We start from the raw sequence: 21,207 nt of genomic DNA, 5'->3' as shown, positions 1-21,207 counted from the left end.
GCTTTCTCTGTGCATTACTAGTAGGAATTTTGCAACTTTTTTATTCCCTCGGTATTTTTATTTTTTTAAATATAGAAGACATGGTACAAAGTTATAACAATCTTCAAAGTTAAACATATACACTATTCAAAGCTGTTTTTGTTGAACTATTAAATCACAGAAAATAACCAGTGTAGCATAATTCAGTGTTATTTTCCTTTAATTATTCATCAAGTGGGTGTAAGTGCTTACTGTGTCACAGGTTCTGTGATAGTCATGCAAAAGTGAAAAGACTAATTTACTCCTCTCAGTTTGTTTATGGAATAACAGAAAATCAAGCAAACAAGCAGCTTCAGCATAATATCCTGGGAGTGGAGATGAAGTGAGACATAGAAAAGACCCATCTAAAAAGCAGCCAAAGGACTAAACTCCAGAGTTAAGTATAGAAGGATAAGTAGACAAATCATAGGAAATAGGTGTTGCTGGCTCTATCTATCTTTGCGGGTCACTACACCTATCTCCATCTTCACTCTACCTTACCTGACAACCAGTGGAGATGTCATGAACAAAAAAGATAAAGCTTTAGGAAAGCAGAGTCTCTGGTATCAGATAAGTGCAAAATGCACAAGAAGTTAATTTTAATACAAATCGAGGAAAATGGATGACAAGATGGTGTCTATAAAGCTTGTCTATAGAAAAGGTAGTTCTACCAAGGCCTTTTAGGATATCCACCAGTGTCAGAACTAGGAGGTTGTCTGTTCACTTTCAATAATGCACATACTAAATAGTAATATTTTAAAAAGAAAAGAAATGAAAAAAGAATGCAGGGGTGCCTAGATGGCTCAGTCGGTAAGCGTCTACCTTTGGCTCCAAAGATGAAGCCCCAGATCTGGCTCCTGCTCAGCAGGGGGCCTGCTTCTCCCTCTCCTCCCTGTTTGTGCTCTCTCTCACATCTGTTTCTCTCTCTCACATAAATACATGAAATCTTAAATTAAAAAAAAATAAATAAATAAAGGAGGGCGCCTGGGTGGCTCAGTGGATTATGCCTCTGCCTTCAGCTCAGGTCATGATCTCAGGGTCCTGGGATTGAGCCCCACATCGGGCTCTCTGCTCGGTGGGGAGCCTGCTTCCCTCCTCTCTCTCTGCCTGCCTCTCTGCCTACTTGTGATCTCTATCTGTCAAATAAATAAATAAAATTTAAAAAAAAATTTAAAAAAAAGGAAAGAAAAATGAACGCATTTTTAGCACTTGTTTATCAACATTGATATTTTAAACAAACTACTCATTAAACCTACTACAAGTGAACTTACATTTTAGAGTTGGTATAGGTTTCATTCTGTATCTTTCTATCTAGCTATCAAGCTTAGTGTAGAAAATTACTAGATTCTATTTTGAGTCATTCACCAGTTCTTCTGTTTAATTTATGATAATAAACTAATTTACAAACATTAAGAAATGCTTTCTTAACAAATTCCATTTACATGAAAAGACTGAATTTAATTTAACTTTAAATTTATTATAGTTCAAAAACTCTCAAAATTGAACAATCTGTTAAACATAGAAACCCTTGTATTATTATGTAGGAGATTGGTATTTTTCTCTTCTCGCTCTCTGGAAGAAAGAATGGACAAGAGGGAAAAAGGACTAAGATTAAAAAAAAAGAAGAAGAAGAAGAAGAAGAAGGAAGGAAAAGAGAATAGGAGAGACAGAGCCTGAGAGAGAGAGAGAGAGAGAGAGAGAGAGAAGGGAATACACATTCAAACGAGGAGAACTTCATTCTAGAAAGAGTTTTTTAAAAGATTATTTATTTATTTATTTATTTGGCAGACAGAGATCACAAGTAAGGCAGAAAGGCAGGCAGAGAGAGAGGAAGGGAAGCAGTCTCCCTACCGAGCAGAGAGCCTGATGTGAGGCTTGATCCCAGGACCCTGGGATCATGACCTGAGCTGAAGGCAAAGGTTTTAACCCACTGAGCCACCCAGGTGCCCCCTAGAAGGATTTTTAAGACTTTTTTGGTTAACCCTCTTCTCTCATTTTACAGAGAAGCAAGATGAAGCTCTGGAAGAGTAAATGGTTTATAAAAAGACCCAGACCAAGTTAGTGGCAGAACCAGAGCTGGAAAGCTTTCCTATATTTAGCTGACTGTTCTGCATTCCAAAGAACCAGATATTGTTGTTGTTGTTATTCTAGCACTCCGCTACATAATTACTCCTTGCCCAATTTGTATTTTAATTTTTTGTACGTCATTGAAAGCACTGTAAATTTTGTCATTATTCAATAAAATTTGACAGTTCAATAGCTGTAGAAGACACAGAGTTATTAGAATTGACAAAAACCTATTACTTCATTTTAGCAACATTAAAAAATTTTCTCTGTCAATACAATGGAGCAAAGATAGACTTTTTGACAAGTGGCGATGGAACAACTAGACATCTACATGCAAAAAAATGAAAAAAAAAAGATAACTTTGGATGTTTAGAGAGCTTACACTCATCACAAAAACTACCTCAAAGTGTATCACAGACCAAAACTAAAACACAAAACTAGAAAACTCCTAGAAGTTCACATAGGAGAAAACTCAGATGACCATTACTTTTTAGATTATAATATCAAAGTCACAATCCATGGAAGAAACAATTGTTAAGTAGACTAAATTAAATATTTCTGCTCTATGAAAGGCAATGCCAAGAGAATGAGAAGGCAAGCCACAGACTGGGAGAAAAATAATTGCAAAAGATACATTCAATAAATGACTATTATCTAAAATATAAAATAAAAAAAAACTCTTCAAACTCAATAGTAAGAAACTGAACAACCAGGTTTAAAAATGGGTCAGTGACCTTGCACACTTCACCAAAGGTGATATATACAGATGAAGTATTGGCATATAAAAAGATGCTCCACATTATATGCCAGCAAGGAAGAGCAAAGCAAAACATTGAGATAGCATGACATACCTATTAATATGGCCAAAATCCAGATCACGACAGCACCACTTGCTGACAAAGATGTGGAGCAACAGGAGCTCTCATTCACTGCTGATAGGAATGTACAATTCAGCCACTTTGAAGGCAAATTGGTGGTTTCTTACAAAACGAAACATATTCCAACAATTATTCCCCTTAGTGCTTGTTTGAAGAAGCTGAAGTTATGTCCCAACAAAAACCTGCACACAAATGTTTATAGCAGCTTCTATTTTGGTCAAAGTTTGGAAGCAACCAAGATGCCCTTTGGTAGATAAATGGTAAGTAAACTATGGTACATCCAGACAACGGAATATTATTCAGTGCTAAGAAAGAAAGGAGCCATCTAGCCATAAAAAAGAGATGAAGAAAACTTAAATGCCAATCTGAAAGAAAAACTTACATGCTAATCTGGAACAAAGCCAATCTGAAAAGGCTACACATGCCATATGATTCCTATATGACATCTTGGAAAAGGCATGAAAAATTATGGCAACAGTAAAAACATCAGTGGTTTCCAGGGATTGAGGAGTGGAGAGGAAAGAATAAGGATTTTTCGGGCAGTGAAAACATTCTGTATGATACCATAATGATGGATACATGTTTTTATACATTCGTCCAAACCCATGATATGTACAACACCATGAGTGAGATGTAATGACTTTGGGTGACTATGATTTGTCAACATAGGTTCATCAGCTGTGGTGGAGGATATGTATAATGGGGAGGCTGTGCATGTGTGGCGTAGGAATACGTGGGAAATTCTCTACCTTCTTGAATTTGCTGCGGACCTGAAATGGCTCTAAAAAAATAAAGTCTAAAGAAAGTCTTGTCCTACCATTTTCAAAATATAAGGGTAATCATTTCTTTAATGTGGTATAAAAGTTGGTCAAGTGCTTTCTAAATGGAACCTCAATTAGCCTTGAAATGTTTCTCTTAGCCTCTATATTTCTCTCATTATTGTTCTCTACCTGTTATCTTGAAAACTGTAATTAGTTTTGGAAAATTCTGTCCTGACTCTCCCCACCTTCACAACAAAATGCTTTCAAGTTGTTGTTGTTGCCTTTTAATATGCTTTGTTTCTCTTTATGTAACTGTGTCTCCTGAGGCTGAATATTAAGATATAATAAGAGAAGATTCAAGATATTTGGCACCAGCCAACCATAATCTTTCTAATTTAAGGTTACCTCCTTTTCCATGTTTGAGTTATGAGAGAAACCCATAAATGCACTGCCCTGTTTTTAATGGCCTAAAAGTCTTCAAAGACCATAAATATTTTAAACTGAAATTCTTGCAGCAATACCTGACATTGAAATTTATCTGTTCATTTGTCAAAAGTATTGCATCAGTGTGTTTTGTATCAGCAATGTTTTAAACTCTTCACTGGCACATCTTCTGTATCTTAAGAGTGGGCCTTAGAAATAACCATCTATAAAGTGGAAGCAAATGCAACAGTTACTCTTAAGTTGTTATTTATGTTGAAACCTCATATTTTTTTATGGTCTGGTCTTTTCTTCTCTTCTCTTTTCTCTTTAGACAGAGCGAGAGAGAGCACAAGTCGGGGGGTAGGGGTAGAGGGAGGGAAGAGCATTCCGAGCGGACTCTGACTTCATGCTTGTTCAGAACCCTATGCAAGGCTCAGTCTCATGACCCTAAAACCAGGACATGAGCTGAAATCAAGAGTGAGGCACTCAACTGACTGAGCCACCCAGGAGCCTTTGTGGCCAGATTTTTTTAAATGGCAAATAAAACAGATAAATAGAAATATGCCAGTTGTGCCTCAAAATGATTAATAAATTAATTGCTTCTATATTTGAAAAGTGAAACACAAAGTAGCTGTGTCTGCAGGAAGAAGAAACAACTAGAAAAGCCATTAAACCACATTTTATTTACACATCTACTGTTCATAGTGATAGTTTTCTAGCTTCTGTATATACACAATTCTGTATATTCCACAATTGTAAATGTCAGTACAAAAGTTCAGATAACTTCTGAATTCAAGGCTGATAAATTTTATATTGGCATGTGTAGAGTTAGTAGTACTTAAAGTCTTGAATAGGTATATTTAAAATTTCAGCTATTAAGATTGAAAAAAAGTTGTATTTACCGGTCTGTTGTGTATGCGCAAAACATGTTATTGTCTGGGGCAGCAGAGGTATGAAGGATTTCTAGCCCTTAAGAAATGCAGCCTCTGTGTTCTGTAAGAATTTGCTGGCATGTTGAAGTAGCCTGCTTATTAATGAGTTTGGCTTTTGCTCTTCTCTAATGTCATTTATATACATTGCTGAGCCCTTCAAAAATGGTTATGGGACATGTCCAGAAAGCAGAACAGCTTTCAGTGTATTATAGTTTTTATGTTTTCTTTCATGTTTATTTATAACCTTTATAATGCCCATTAACTTCATCAGATTTTAGCTAAAACTTGGGAGAAAATGTTTTATATATTAAGGAGTATTCAGAAGAGTGTGCTCTATTATCCCCAGTGAAGTTTATTTAGCTAGTGCTGAAACTATTTTTCTAGGCTTTCTCATGTGTCTCAGATATCCACATTTTCTTAATGATGTTTAGATAGAAAGCCATTGTGTGTGTTTACTTGTCTTTTAGAGAATGTATGTCATTTAAACTTCTCTATGGAAAATAAATGAAAATTTTATACCTGTGGTTTTATGTAAAACTTTTTCTGTAGAACAAATTATTACAGAGTTTTAAAAACTTTTTTCACTATGAATTATATATACAGCAATAAATGCCAATAGAATAATTTGCATTTTCTTTGACAAACAAAAGTTATAAATTCTTTACTAAAATAGGAATGTTAGAAAGTTACAATAGAAGTTACTAAAATATGAATAATCAATACAGTAACTAATGGGTTCTATTCTCAGAATGAGCTAAGGGCTAAGGTATCATATTCTGACTGCTATCTCAAACTGTATTTTTCTTTCTCAGAAATGACTTTTTTCAGATAATACATAGTTCTCTTCCTTTGGAGCAACATTTATAAGAAACATAAGAATCTTCAGAGACAAATTTATTTGTGTTCAAATTCAAGATCGTTCCTTTATTTTTTTAAAGATTTTATTTATTTATTTGAGATTGAGAGAGAGAGTGACCAGAAGTCAGGGGTTCGGGGGCAGAGAAGAAGGAAGAAGCAGACTCCCTGCTGAAAAGGGAGGCCAACTAGGGACTCAATCCCAGTACCCTGGGATCATGACCTGAGCTGAAGGCTAATGTTTAACAGACTGAGACACCCAGGCACCTCAAGATCATTCCTTTAATAACTGTGTAATTTTGTTAGGTTCTTTTAATTTTCCAAAAACTACATTCCCACACACTTAAAATTAATATTTTATAATCCTTATGTGTTTACTTTTTATAATGTACAATATATAATTAAAAATAATAATGTGTGTTCTCTAGTTTTGATGTCAGCTCTATGTTCCTTTGATCAAGTTGTTAATTATTCTTTTAATTCTACATTATTATTAATTTTTAATGTGTTTAAAAATTTTCAAGTTCTTGGTAGAATTTTATGGGTTTGTAATTTCTTCTAATATTTCTTCTAATCTTTCTATACATTTGAGCTTTGAATATTTTTTGTTGAACTATAATTGACATATAACATATTAGTATCATGTAATATAACAATTTGATACTTGTATATATTGTGAAATGTATTATAAAAAGTAACCACATAGGGGATACTGCCTGGGAATATAAAATAGAGCAACCTTAATGGAAGGGAATTTGATAATACCAAACTACATTTATCCTTTGACCCAGAAACTTCATGTCTAAAAATGTATCCCAAAAATATGTGAACAAAAATATGAAAAAATATACACTTAAGGCAATTTATTGCATTTCAGTTGGTAATAGCAAGAGACTATAAAACAATCTAGTTCCATGGATAGGTTACTGGCCATCCTGTAATCCTTAATTATGGCCATCCTGATCATACAGCTGTAAAAAGAAGTGAGGAATGTCCATATAGTGATATTCAACATATACATTTTTTGTTTTATTTTTCAAAATATGTTTTAAGTGAAAAAAGCAATGTGAAGAAAGGTATATGTGTGCAATGCTAACATTTGGCTAAGAATGTGTTATTATTGTTATCTGTATGTAGCTATGTATATCTACCTATTAAAGGAAGAATAAAATAAAACCTTTTTGTAAAAGGTTGTGTATAACCTAGCATTTCCACTCCTACCCATATACCCAAGAGAAAAGAAAACACATTATGTCCACACAGAAACTTGAATGTGAACAAACTTGAACAAAACACATTATGTCCACACAGAAACTTGAACGTGAGTGTTCATAGCAACATTATTTGTAATAGTCGAGAAATGGAAACAACCTAATGTACATCAATTGAAGGTTGAGTAAACAAACTGTGTTATAGCCACACAGTGAAATAGTATTCAGGTACAAAAAGAATGAAGTATTGATTCATGCTAAAAAATCAATGTACCCTGACTACATTATGCTGAGTGAAAGAGGCAACATAATTGTATTATTCCATTTATATGAAAAGTCCAGAGTGGGCAAATCCAGAGAGAAAGAAAGTAGATCACTGATTGTCAGGGGCTGGGTGTCGGGGTAGAGAGAAGGCAGCAGTGGAGAGTGATTGCTATAATAGGTAGGGGGTTTCTTTGGGAAGAAATGAACTATTCTGAAGTTAGATAGTCATGAAAATTGGATAACTTTGTAAATATTCTACAAGCCACTGAACTGCACTCTTTAAAAGGGTGAATGTTATGGTATATTAATTACATCTCAATAAAATGTTTAACCTAAAAATGAAGCTTTGATTGCTTACATTAAGTAACTGTTCTGTGGACAAGATAATATTTACAAATTAAACAGCAAGATGGTTAATATGTAGTAGGTGCTTACTCCATGTTAGTTTCCCTTCCTGTATAATGTATAGTAATTATACTTTCACTTGTGATTGTGAACAGCTTGTAATTTTTTTTGATGCATCCCTTCTTTGCATCTTAATAGCTCTTTGAGCTTATTACCTATTCTTGGCAGTAATTGCATATATAACATCCCAAACTGTGCAGTCATTTCAATCAGACAGATGTCTGTCTGCAGGATGCTGATCAATAGTTAGCTAAATTTGATATATTTTTGGTATGAAAAGGATCCGAAGAGTCTTAAATGAGATGGAAGATTCACAAATAACATTAAATTGGTACCTAGCTCTGTTGAGGATTTAAATACTGAAAGGACTGTCTTATGGGTGAATTTTGCATTCAGAACTAAAATGCTGTTGAAATCATTTTAGTAATGTCAATTCCTCGCGTGTAGTCTGATGGAGGGATAGTGACAAATAAGGCTGGAGAAGTGAGTAGGAGTCAACTTGGAAGATCTTCTAAGTTATATCTTAGTGAAGTTTGTTAAATTAATGGTTAAATTAATTCTGCTTTTCTCAATTGCCCAAGTTCTCTGAATGAAATGTTGACCCCATAATATCTGCCTCTTACAGAGAGTAATACAAAAAACCTTCTGCAGGGAGGTTAGAAGCTGGAGAAGGGAAGGGCAAGTTTGCTTTGTGTTCTGAAAATAAGAAGCCTTTTATTAGATACATGATTTAGAAATATTTTCTCCCAGTCTGTGCCTGGTCTTCTCATTTTCTTAACAGTGACTTTCAAAAACGCAGAGATTATACATTTTGGTGAGGCTCAATTTGTCATTTTTTTCCTCTTTAGATTGTCTTTTTGTGTCATATCTAAGAAATCTTTACCTAACAAGATCTTGAATATTTTTCTGTGCTTACTTCTAGAAGTTTCACAGTTTTAGCTCCTATATGTAGGTTTATTGTCCATTTTAAGTTTTTTTTTTTTTAGATTTCACACAAAATAGATTGTCCTTTTTTTCTCAATTCATTTCCAATTGTCCAAGCGTTGTTTATTTAAAACATTCCTCTTTCTTGTCAACCTTGACATCCTTGTTGAAAATCAGTTCATTTTATGTTGAGGTTCAATTACTGAACTTTTATTTTTTCATTGATTTATGACCACATTTTTCACTAATTCACACTCACTTGGTTACTCTTAAAATGAGTAGTGGGAGTCACCAACCTTATTTGTTTGTTTTAATTTGGGGAGATTGGAATTCCTTAATTTCTATACAGATTTCAGAATTAGACTGAGAGTTTCTACAAAAACTTATGGAATTTCTTTTTTTTTTAAGATTTTATTTATTTATTTGACAGAGAGAGATCACAAGTAGGCAGAGCAGCAGGCAGAGAGGAGGGGAAGCAGGCTCCCCACAGAGTGGAGAGCCCGACGTGGGGCTCGATCCCAGGACCCTGGGATCATGACCTGAGCCTAAGGCAGAGGCTTTAACCCACTGAGCCACTCAGGTGCCCCCCAAAACTTCTGGAATTTCAATTAGGTTTGGGTTATATTTAGGTCAACTTGAGCAGAACTCACATATTAATGACTTGAACTATTTTGAGCTGTAAACATGGTGTTATTTTTCCAATTATGAAAACACAATGGAGTCAATAGTCGTACTTTGCTTATTGGTGTGGGTACTGTGTTTTAGGCCTACCAAGATTCCTTGCTTTCCTTTGTTGCTTCCATTACTGGATTTTGTTTCATTTAATAATGTGCCCAACTAAAGACTTGATTTCCAAGACTCCCATATAGGTAGCTATAACCAATTGGCAGAATTTTTTCAAAGAGCTACATTAAGTGTGTAGATACAGCTTCTGGAAAAGCTGTAGCTTTACTGCTTAGAAGAAGGTGGAGGTGGAGGGGAAAGGAGAGAGGAAAAAAAAAGAGAAAGAGGAATAGGACAGAAGCTGTCATCGAGGGCTCTTCTTTGCCTTCTGTGCCTGCTCTCCTTCCCTGGATGAGAATACTGAATGCTTGGTGGTCACTAATTAACATGAAATTTTGAAGATTAAGTCACTATATTGAAATTGGCAAAAGGAAAAAAAAAAGGTTTCAAATAAAATTAGTAAGCCATTGTCTGAAAGTTAACTGCCATATTGCTAATTTTTGTTATATGAAGCCACCTAAACCTCCATTTGTTTAAGACTTGGTGGGCAGATTTTCTGTTACATACAGCCAAAGTCATTTCAGACCAGCATCTAGAGAAGTGGGTGTACCATTCACAGATATGTGGAATAAAGAATAAGGAATAAGTGTCTATCAGCATTCTATAATCCATAACAGAGCAGATATAAATATCCTATTCATGAGAGTGTAATTTAGAAAAAAAGATGTTTGTTGCTTTAGTTTTAGTTTAGAGAAGTAAATTGGAATACTGTTGTCATACATAAAGCTTTATACCTTTTGTACTAGATGTGTATTTGTTAAAGATTAAATGATTAAAAAAAAACAGATCTACATTATACTTCAGAGATAACGAAATGGACTTGAATTTGTCATTTTTGTTGAGCCACTTTTATAAATAGGTCTTACGTTCCTTGGAAGAAGAAACTATATTCCTAGTACACATTTGTTTTCTGCATATTACTGAGTCCTGTAAGTTATAGAATTCATTGTGAATCATAAATATCTGTGCCTTTAAAATCAATACTTAATATTTTTCATAATATGTAAATATTAGCTATACACTTTTGGGCTACATGCTAAAGTCACTTTTATACACTTCCCAGTATCTTGTCTACAACTTTATCCTTTCAAAGTATGATGACATTTACCTTGCGAAATTTGGGTTTTAAGAAATAATTAGGTTTTTGCAATCTTGAATAATTTTGTTTAGGAGAGAGAATTTAAAGGTAACAATTTTAGAGGTGGCAACAGAGTGACAGACACAAAAAATCAGATGAACTAATGTCAAATTATTTCCAAGAATTCTATGTGCAAAATGTATTCTGTCATGCCAGGTATTGAAATTAAGTACAATCATCATCTAGATATCCTAAGTGAAGGTGCTGCTAGCATAATCTAATTATAATTCATGCTTAATATCAAGATAAAAGTGACATATTGTCCTGTTATATTTAGTTTTTTAATTATTTAACTTGGCTTAGGTTGAAAGTAAAATGAATCTTTTTAGTCTAGAATGACTTCTTGGTTATTTTTGCCCTTTGAAATATTTCTCATTTTCATATTCTATGAAAACTTTCCTCAACTCTCAAGTCACAATCATCTGTTTCTTTCTTTAGTATTTTCTGAGGCTACATCTATATTTCTGCCATCCCCTTACTACATTATGCTTTGTACAATCATTAGTTGTGCATAAAACTCTTTCTCATTAGGAAATATATTACTTCAAGGCAGGATTATGGTTGCCTTCTTTCCTTTCTACCTTGTTTCTCCCTCATTTCTTCCTTTTCTTATTAATAATTATACTAAGAGAACTTGAGAGGATTTTATTCTCTACTAAATGTATCATGATGCATGGTACAAGTAAACATAATAACATACACTTACACGAAGTGCTCAATATTCTTATAAGCATTGTTATTTTGAAATGATATTTCATAGTAGAATAAAGTAAGAATAAGAAATTGTGTTATGGTCTTCTGAATCAATAATTTGCATATCTAAAGAGGATATTATAATGAAAGAACTGAAGTAAAAACTACAGTATCCAAATTGAATTGGAAATATTACTTAAGATGCAACATTTTAAAACATTATTTCTTCAAACCCTTCTCACTGAGATCGCCTGGGCACAATATTGTCCCAGTAGAAATGAGTGTCTCTAACCTCACAATTGTTTTCCCTAATCCCTTTCACTAAAAGAAACTAGAATTCCTTAGAGAAATGTCTGATTTTAGAGGTGACTTTTCCCTCAGTTATATTACAAAGGCAACCTCCTTGTATAAGTGTTTACCTTGGTTTTACATTGTGAGACTCTAAGGCTCAGTGGATTTTTTTGTTGTCACTGTTTTTGTTTTTGCTTTTTTTTTTTTTGTTTCTGGGTTTTTTGTTGTTGTTGTTGTTGTTGTTTTTCATTGGTTTGCCTGCTCTGTTTTAGTGTTCCTTTAACTCCAGAACTGAGTCAGGTGCTTAAGTTTCTTCAGTTCTGAAATCAGGTGGTGCATGGTGCAGAAGTTTCTACTCTTTCGGATTTTGAATGAATAATCAGTTAATAATTAGAAGTGCAAACTTTTTTTTTTCCATTTAGCTTCCAGGAGCTCAGGTTACCTGATGAAAGCATTTGTCTCTTTTCCAATATCAGTGTTTGAAAATAGTTCATCCAATGGATTCCATAGACCCCAAGGGAGGTATGAAGCAGGAGAATTGGGCAATTTCTCCCTGAAGTAAACTTCACACAGAGTTTCTCACAAGGTCCTTACAGGCTTCTGTAGGCTGAGTCTCCATCAAGAAAGCACAAAGTGTTCTTCACCTGAGACTTAAGGAAAGACAAATATCTCTGTAAATAAATATCTTTGTCAACCCGAAAAACACAGTTTCATATTTGTTCCCAGCTTGGCTCCTCCAGGCATCTAGGAAGAATCCTAAGCTTGTGATGAATGCTTTTAGTTTACTCCACCAATGTGTCTCTCCCCATTCTCAATCCCCACCTTCTGTGGTGTTATGACGAAGTGAACCTGAGAGTGAGACCATCGAAAACATAAATTCAACCTAGGATTTTTCAAGAATTCTCTAGATACTTACTGCAGATGTGTAGCTTTTTCTTCATCACATGAAACACAGACATATGTTACACACTGATTACTATACTTTGTGAATGTTGTCTTTCAGTATTGCTGATCCTTGTTCTATAGGGTATGGCAAAAGCACATGTATGTGAATCCACTCTTGGGTGTCAGTCACAGATTGAGCCAAGGAAAAATAGCAGACGACTGTCTAGATTTTAAATTAACTCTCTTTACCTGGCTTTAATCTGGCAGGCAACTTCCTGAGGCTCTAGAGAAGTGAAAAGGAGATAAATCAGTCATGACTAAAGAAGTAATCTTAGTTAAAACTAATGAGGAAGCTAATTGGAGTCATTCATCTTCATGTCAGGTTCATTATTACACTATGGCTCTTCTTTTGTTAAAGTGGTCAAAGTGTCCGTTTGAATAAACAAACAGGTTCATGCATTGTTGAAATAAGGAGATTAAAATGGAGGTTAGAGTTTGTTAAGAAATCCCTTGATTGTTCACTCTTTTAAGTGAAACTTTGTATTTTCTACATACTTTCCAATGAGGTATATAATTGAATTACTTGGGTTATAGGACTCTGTGGAGCCATTTCTCCATTTCAAGACTGTTAAAATCATTCTACCCACAGACATTATTTCTCTCCAATTGAAGAAGTTTACTTATTTAGTATTCCAATGAATATTATGAGATCAAATTTAAATTTGGTATGTTTTGTTTCATGCTTTTATTATATATTGAAATAAAATGTTTCAAATCGTTAATTATTAAAAAAAACATTCCCTCAAATATCACATGCTAGTATTTTCACAAATAAACCACCTCTCCTGTACTTTTTGCCTCAGCTTATTAAAAAAGGAACCTTAGAGTAGCACTGCAGGTCATCTAGTTCAGTGACTTTCAATCTTAGCTGTACGTTCAAATCATTTAATCTGGAAACTTCATTTTTAATTGGAACTCAGGTGTGCGGAGAGATTAGTGGTAATGCTTGGTAGTAGATAAATGGTTATCTTTGGTCTGCATTTATGTGTTTACTTTGCTTATATAATGAGTATTACTAAACTCATCATTCAATCTTTTACTTACTCCTATATATGTATATACGCCTTTCCTTCCTAAGTCCCCTTCTCCTTTACAGATGAAACCACTATTCTGACTATGTATTTTTTGCAGATTTATTTAGTATGACTAAATAATGAATTTTTTGTTTTATGTGTTTTTAAACTTTATAAAAAGGCAGTTGTGGGGCTCCTGGGTTGCTCAGTGGGTTAGAGGCTCTGCCTTCGGCTCAGGTCATGATCCCAGGGTCCTGGGATTGAGCCCCACATAGGGCTCTCTGCTCGGCAGGGAGCCTGCTTCCCCCTCTCTCTCTGCCTGCCTCCCTGCTACTTGTGATCTCTGTCTGTCAAATAAATAAATAAAATCTTTAAAAAAAAAAGGCAGTTGTATATTTTCCTCACTCATCATTAGATCACTACAATGTATTCATGTTATTACATGTAGAAGTTCATTTTCACTGGCATAAACTCTCTTATTTCATAAGTATACCAAAATAAAACTACCATATTATTTTTTCATCTATGGACATTTTCAGTCTTTTTGTTACTTTTCTCTTTTTCTTTTCTTTTCTTTTCTCTTATTTTTTAATCTGTTTTACTGTTTTCTCCCTCCCCCCCCATTAGGTAGTGCTGCTATGAACATTCTTCAGTACATCTCCTCTTTACCACTTTAATTTGGGAATACACTCAGGAGTTGAAATGCTTCTCACCAGAAAAACTTCTTTGACAGCAGAGGAGCCAGAGTAGGATGAATGGAATCAAGAACAGTTGGTAGGAGGATAAAATCAGTATCGATTATAATTTCAGGATAAACTGTAGTAGTCAGGGATCATTCATTTTTCTATATTACTAATTGTAAATTTTGTCCCAGAAATTGTGAGGACTCATCATCTTGAAGAAGCCCTGGTAGAACACGGTGTATTTACTGTGAGATGGAAGTCATCAGAGAGTTGCAAAGGGTGGATCATAGCAAGTGTCTGGCCTCGGAGGACTGCTGGCTTCAAAGGACTGCTCTTCAGCTACTCCAGCCACATTTTTCCATACACACAGAGATCTAAAAGTGCCTGAGTACAGAAGTAATAAAACTTAGTTCACATGTCCCCAGTTGGGACCAAATCTAAGGCAGAATTTATCCCTAGAAATCCCAAGCATATGAAACTGAGGCTAAGATTTTGCTTGAAGTTTCACCTTTGGATTCCTCTCCCCTCTCCTGCTTTTCTCACTCTTGTAAGTTTCTTATGAGAGCATTCAGTCAATTGCTTGCATTCAAGTCCTCAGCTATGGCCAGCTTCTGAGGAACTTGATGGGTAGAAATATGCTAAAGAGTAGATCCAGAAACTCCATGACCTAAATTTTCAAAGCTTTTAACTTTCCTGAAAGTTTGATTTCAGGCTTCTGGCTTTCAGAACTTGAGAGAATGAATTTCTGTTGTCTGAGACCACCGAGTTTGTGGTAATTTGTTATGGCAGCCCCAGGAAACTAATTTACATAATTTAACATAACAGAATATTATACTGGTCTTAAATATACTATTTTAAAGAACATTAAAAAATATGGGGTGATATTAAAGAAGAAGGAGGCTGAATGAAATTACTAGAATGGTGACATACGTTGTTTCTGACTCTGTTCATCCTCACAAGGACAACAAACATCTATTCAAGAACAAGGCACCACTGAGAGAATCCTGGAGCATAGAGGCAAGGCTGAAGCACACTCTTGCACCTCAGAGACAAAGACAGATCACATTAGAATGTTAAGAAAAGCATCTACATATTGACCACATTACCCCTTTCCCAGGCCAATGCAGCACCATGTGGAGAGGTCTCTGAAACTCCAGTTCCTTCAGTGGGAGAGCAGAACTCAAGGGACACGTCCAGCTACCCCCTTTCAGCATTGTAGGTCACTTTGCGGGAGACCGTACTCTGATCTTTCACCATGGGAATTATAGGGGAATTTGTGGGGCAGATTCTACTGGGAATCTGATGATGACAGAAAAGGTGGGGAGGGGTTTGTAACCAAAGCATACAGATCCCTGCAGACTGGGTTGATACCTCCAATGTCCAATTAGTAATTCCAAACAGCGGCTTTGCTCATCAGCAAAATCAAATTGGGTCAGACTCTGAACAGGGAACTCAGCAAGGTAGTGCTGAAACATGGAGTTTTGCTGGCCTTAAAGCCCTGTTTGCCCAGGCTTAGGCAAGGTGCGGAGTCATAGCCCCACCCTCTGTGAAGAATGTCTTCCAGCCAGACCTAATCAGAGAGCCTGTTACCAGTTCAGAAGCTGTGCAGTCTAGCAGTGCTGAAGCTGGGCAGGCAGAGCTGATCACCCCCAAAACAAAGCTACTACTAGGCATAGAAGCGTCCCATACTAAAGGCATGCAAGAGGACTAATTCATAGCCAAGGCTGAGGTTAGTTCCCAGCCTCTCCCAAGTAGAGAGACTGCTCAGGAAATTGAAAGTAGCCTGGAGTGTCCCCTTTTCTTTCCATTCAGGCAGGGTGGCTGCGACATTACTTTACCTGTGGTGGAGAGTATATTCTGGCTCCATTTGAACAGAAGGGCTGGTGAAAACTCTTCAAAGTTGTGCAGCCCAGTGGTGCTCTAGCTGAGAGAAGGTTTGCAGAGGAAAGCCCATGGCCCTGTCGAACCAGGGAACTTGGGGTATGGATATCTTATTTTATTCCACTTAAAGAACTTCCTTTAGCATTTCTGTAAGGCAGGTCTGGTGGTAATGATTTTCCTGTTTTGTTTCAAAGTCTTTATTCCTCATTCAATTCTGAAGTATAGTTTTGCTGGTTATAGAATCTGTGGTTAATGATAACTTACTTTTGGTATTTTAAATATGTCATCCCATTCTCTCTCTGGCCTCAAAAGTTTCTGCTGTGAAATCTGCCAAGGGATACAAATTGATTGTTACATAATATATAGCCATGACCGTATCTGCAAATGCATTTAAAAAAATTGTATTTATAGCTTATCATTTGTAATGCAACATAATCTATCCTATCCTTACCAGTAAGACCTCTAGTAACACAACAGGGAAACTGAGAAAAGCATTTTATAAGTGAAAAATGATTAGATTAAATGGATAAAAACCATAATCACAAATGTTCTGAAGTTTGAAATGTATACACATTTTCTGGTAAGGTATTAAAAGTCTATTTTTTCTTCATAGTTTGTAATTGCCCTGTGCAAGGACATGCATTTGTCTATTTGTTCTACTATGACATGTAGTAGAATCACCATGAGTGTTACATGACTTCATTTAATACTAATAGTACTTCTACATGTCATTGATTTATTTATTAATTCTTTTATTAGTTTATTCACCAAAAAAAAAAATATTTATTGCAGTCTATCATGTATCAGATACTATTCTAGGCAAGCAGGATACAATAATAACAAACCTAATTGCCATTTGTTGAGGACCTTAGTTATGCGGATAGTACTTAGAGTATTTTATTTATGTAATTTAACAGAAGTAGTGAGATGTCTGAATATTCTAATATTTTACATAAGAAAACTGAGGGTCTAAGAGGTTAAGTAAGTTGAATGAGATTGCTTATAAGAGGCAGAATTGGGATGCCAACTTTTGTTCAAATAAAAAGTACACTCAATAGTTTGCTTATGCACATGTTCTAGTCTACTCAGGACTATTCTGGTTTACACCTTTTGTCCTAATATAATTACTAATTGTGCCCTATCCCTCTCAAATGTGTTCTTATTTCTGAAGATAACTGATACTGTCACCTTAATATCGCTACATTGTGACTCATGATCTTTTGTCAGAGTATAAGGAGGAACAGTCCTTATGTATGTCAAGATATGAAATAAAAGAAAATGGAAAAATATTTTGAGATGATCAATGTGAAAATGAAACAGCCTGTCCAATAGATCTTCTTAACTCCTTATTATTCTGTGTGGCAGACTGTTTTATAAAAGATTGCTTTACAAAACTAAATGCAGTGGCATTTAGAAAAAATTTACTTGTGTTAATATTCAGTGACAATCAATATCTGGAAGGCCAAAAATTATGGTGTTTAATGTTTTGGAAGGCACACTGCTGTATTTCACAGTATTACATTATTTAAGCCTCTTTTTTTCTCCATCACTGGGTTATGTAAGTGTTCCCATAAGGGTGAGCTCAGACAGTAGTAAGAAATATAGAGAATATTGACTGCAAAGTGGAATATCCCTCAGTAAATAAGGACAATCAATTCTGTAAAAATTTCAGGAAGACTGTTCTGTACAAATTTATTTTGTGGCTATAGATGTTTAGTTTTTCAGACTATGAATAATTTCTGCAGTAATACCTTGATATTAATGGGTGCTTCTGAGGGAAGTATGAGACTTACATAAATGTGACTCTCAAAAACTAGAATATATTTTATTTTGAAGTAAACTCAATAGCTAATACATCCTTTTTTTTTTTTTAAAGATTTTATTTATTTATTTGAGAAAGAGAGCATGAGAGAGAGAGCACACAATCGGGGGTGGGTAGCAGTAGGGGGAGAAGCAGACTCCTTGGGAGTCAGATGTGGGATTCGATCCCAGGACTCTGGGATCATGATCTGAGCTGGAGGCAGATGCTTCACGACGGAGCCACCCAGGTCCCCCAATAGCTACTCCTTTTTAAACATCAAAATGAGGGTCTACCTCTAAGAAAGGAAACTGAACTTGAGGAGCTATAATCTGCAAATAAGATCCAAAAATCCTGATTGCTGAACAGACTTTGATGATGAGATTTTGGACCTCCAGCCTAAACCTGATACCATCATAAATGAGACTTTGTGAGATATCCTGAAGAGAAAGGATGAGGGAATTTTGCACGTGTAAAGATGGTAAACTGCTGTGGCTAGAGGGCAGACTGTACCAGATCTTATTTCCCACTAAAATCTTCAAAAACATATTTTATCCTACATATGCTTCTTAAAATGTGATACTGATATTCTTCCATTGACTGATGAGATCTTTGTTTTTTCCTTTCAATATGGGTAGGCCTATGACGACAATAAAATTAACACCATATAACTGCTGATGTTAAGTCCAAAAAAAGGTAATAAAACTTATGCCCAGTCCTCTTGAGATGTCTCAGGTATGATCCAGCTACCAAGCTGTTATGAAGCCAAGTAGGCACATCAAAAAGACACTCTTAGATGTCTTCTTTACAGCCTCAGCTGAAGTTCTAGTCAACAATCATCATCAACTACCAGAGAGATGAGTGACCAAACCTCCCAGTGATTTCATTTTCAACATTCAAGCTACTTAGTTGAAGCTCATTTGCAGTTAAAAAAAAAAAAAAAATGCTGTTCTACTGAGACCTGCCTAATTTGTAGATTTGTGAGCAAAATATTATCATTGTATTGAAACAGCATGTTTTGGGTTAGTATGATATGATATGCAGTAATAGATAACTGAAAAACATGGTAGGAGCAAAAATATCTGGCTAATAAAGAGATATACTAGGAATTAAACAGAACATTCTGATGTGCCCAATCTATCAAGATGAAAATTCCTTGGTATGATGGTGAAATATGTACTCTTTGTTTTAAATATAAACCAAAGTTTCTTTGGAGTTTTGGAATAAGAAATCCCTTGCCTATAAGACAACTGCAGTCATGACTCTATACTGTTTTTCAGTAATCTGTTGATTAATAATAATCATAGCCAATATTTCAAACACTTTATTGGTGAAGTGTAGTAATAAACATATTTCAAAGATGAGTAAACAGGGGCACCTGGGTGGCTCAGTGGGTTAAAACCTCTGCCTTCGGCTCAGGTCAGGATCCCAGGGTCCTGGGATTGAGCCCCACATCCAGCCCTCTGCTCAGCAGGGAGTCTGCTTCCTCCCACCCCCTGCCTGCCTCTCTGCCTACTTGTGATCTCTGTCTGTCAGATAAACAAATAAAATCTTAAAAAAAAAATGAGTAAACATTTGGAAGTACATGGTGACATCCAAATCCAATCCTCTGGTTACCATATATAATAGAAAAACACAATACAGCCTAGCGTTTAGTAAAATGAATAGAGAATATATTGGAGGAGACTGGGGGAGAGACTGATTAAAGAGAACACGAATGCATAGGCTATTTTGAATGTTGACAGAGGAACACAATGTAAAAGAGGTTGAGTGCATGTCCAGGACCAAAATATGATAGTTTTATGAGGATAGTTTGTGAATTTATAATGATTATCATCATATAATAGACACCTTAACCCAAAATATAGTTTACCTTTTTCTTTACATGCTTTCCAGAATGTAATACCTTTGTCTCTGAGTTGAGTTTATTGATCCTGACCAATGGTCCATACTAACCTTGTTTTTAACCTGCAAATCCTTGCCAGTGCACCCCTTTTCCAGTACACATGCCTCTATAAATGAGAAAGCTCTTCTCTTAATAAAAAGGGGTGCCTGGATGGCTCAGTCATTAAGCATCTGCCTTTGGCTCAGGTCATGATCCCAGGGTCCTGGGATTGAGCCCTGCTTCGGGCTCCTTGCTCAGCAGGAAGCCTGCTTCTCCCTCTCCCACCCCCTGCCTGTGTTCCCTCTCTCACTGCATCTCTCTCTCTCTGTCAAATAAATGAATAAAATCTTAAAAAAAAAAAAAAAACAATAAAAAATAATCTCATCACTAAGAGGTCCTTTGTGTTTCAGGTTGAGTACCCCTCTACTGAGCTATAGTCTTGGAGTCACACTTTAAACCTTATCCCTTAGTTGCATAAATGCTATACCTGACCAGGAGCTAAAATATTCAGCCAAGGATGTTTTCTATGCAGTGGACTGCATGAGATATATACTTCTCTTCACTAATTAAAATATAATAAAATTATTTTTATACATGTCACTACTAAAAACATGTGAAAGTTGGTTCTATTGCCAAAAAGCAATCCTTATATAATTTATATATCTATATATGTATATATATATACATCTTATGCATATTATTAATATGATTACCTGAGAATAAGCACAATGATAATACAAAAAACAAACACAACATTAAAAAGACTCATGGGTAGACTGCGAGCTCTGCGAGCTCAGCCAGGAGAAGATGGGCTCCGTGTTTGAGGACAGCAACATGTACATGCTGCACATGATGTACCAGGCCATGGGTGTCTGCCTGTACATGCAGGATTGGGAAGGAGCCCTGCGATACGGACAGAAAATCATTAAGCCCTACAGCAAGCACTACCCTCTGTACTCGCTCAACGTGGCCTCCATGTGGCTGAAGCTGGGGAGGCTGTACATGGGCCTGGAAGACAAAGCTGCTGGGGAGAAAGCCCTGAGGAAAGCCATCGCCATCATGGAAGTGGCCCACGGCAAAGATCATCCGTACATTTCCGAGATCAAACAGGAAATTGAAAGCCACTGAAAACACGCCAACTTGGTCATTTTTATTTAAATGCTAATGCAGAAGCCATCCAGGATTTGAATATTTCCAGTCCTATACACGACTCCCGCATTTCCGTAAAATCGCCGGAATGAAAACGCTACTCTCACTGAAGTCTCACACATGGCTTACCTGGAAGTTGGTCTTCACCTTTACTCTTAGTACCAAAATAATCTTGGAATGCTTTCGTTGCCCTAAGAGATAATGGCATGG

General features: G+C 35.8%; 1 protein-coding gene across 1 annotated transcript; it reads left to right on the top strand.

Annotated features, from left to right (window-relative positions):
* The first annotated feature begins 2,944 nt into the window (after window positions 1-2,944).
* Window positions 2,945-21,101, top strand: LOC116881456 (N-lysine methyltransferase SMYD2-like). The gene is made up of 2 exons (XM_032881250.1): window positions 2,945-3,212; window positions 20,612-21,101. The coding sequence occupies exons 1-2, from the start codon at window positions 2,945-2,947 to the stop codon at window positions 20,974-20,976; spliced, it is 633 nt and encodes a 210-aa protein (XP_032737141.1). The 3' UTR covers window positions 20,977-21,101.
* Window positions 21,102-21,207: the final 106 nt, after the last annotated feature.

This window comes from Lontra canadensis, unplaced genomic scaffold (genome assembly GCF_010015895.1).
Source record: "Lontra canadensis isolate GAN:19392208 unplaced genomic scaffold, GSC_riverotter_1.0 scaffold74, whole genome shotgun sequence".
In the NCBI taxonomy this organism is placed as follows: domain Eukaryota; kingdom Metazoa; phylum Chordata; class Mammalia; order Carnivora; family Mustelidae; genus Lontra; species Lontra canadensis.
Note: the sequence above shows the minus strand (reverse complement) of the source record. Positions and strands in the feature narration are given on the sequence as shown.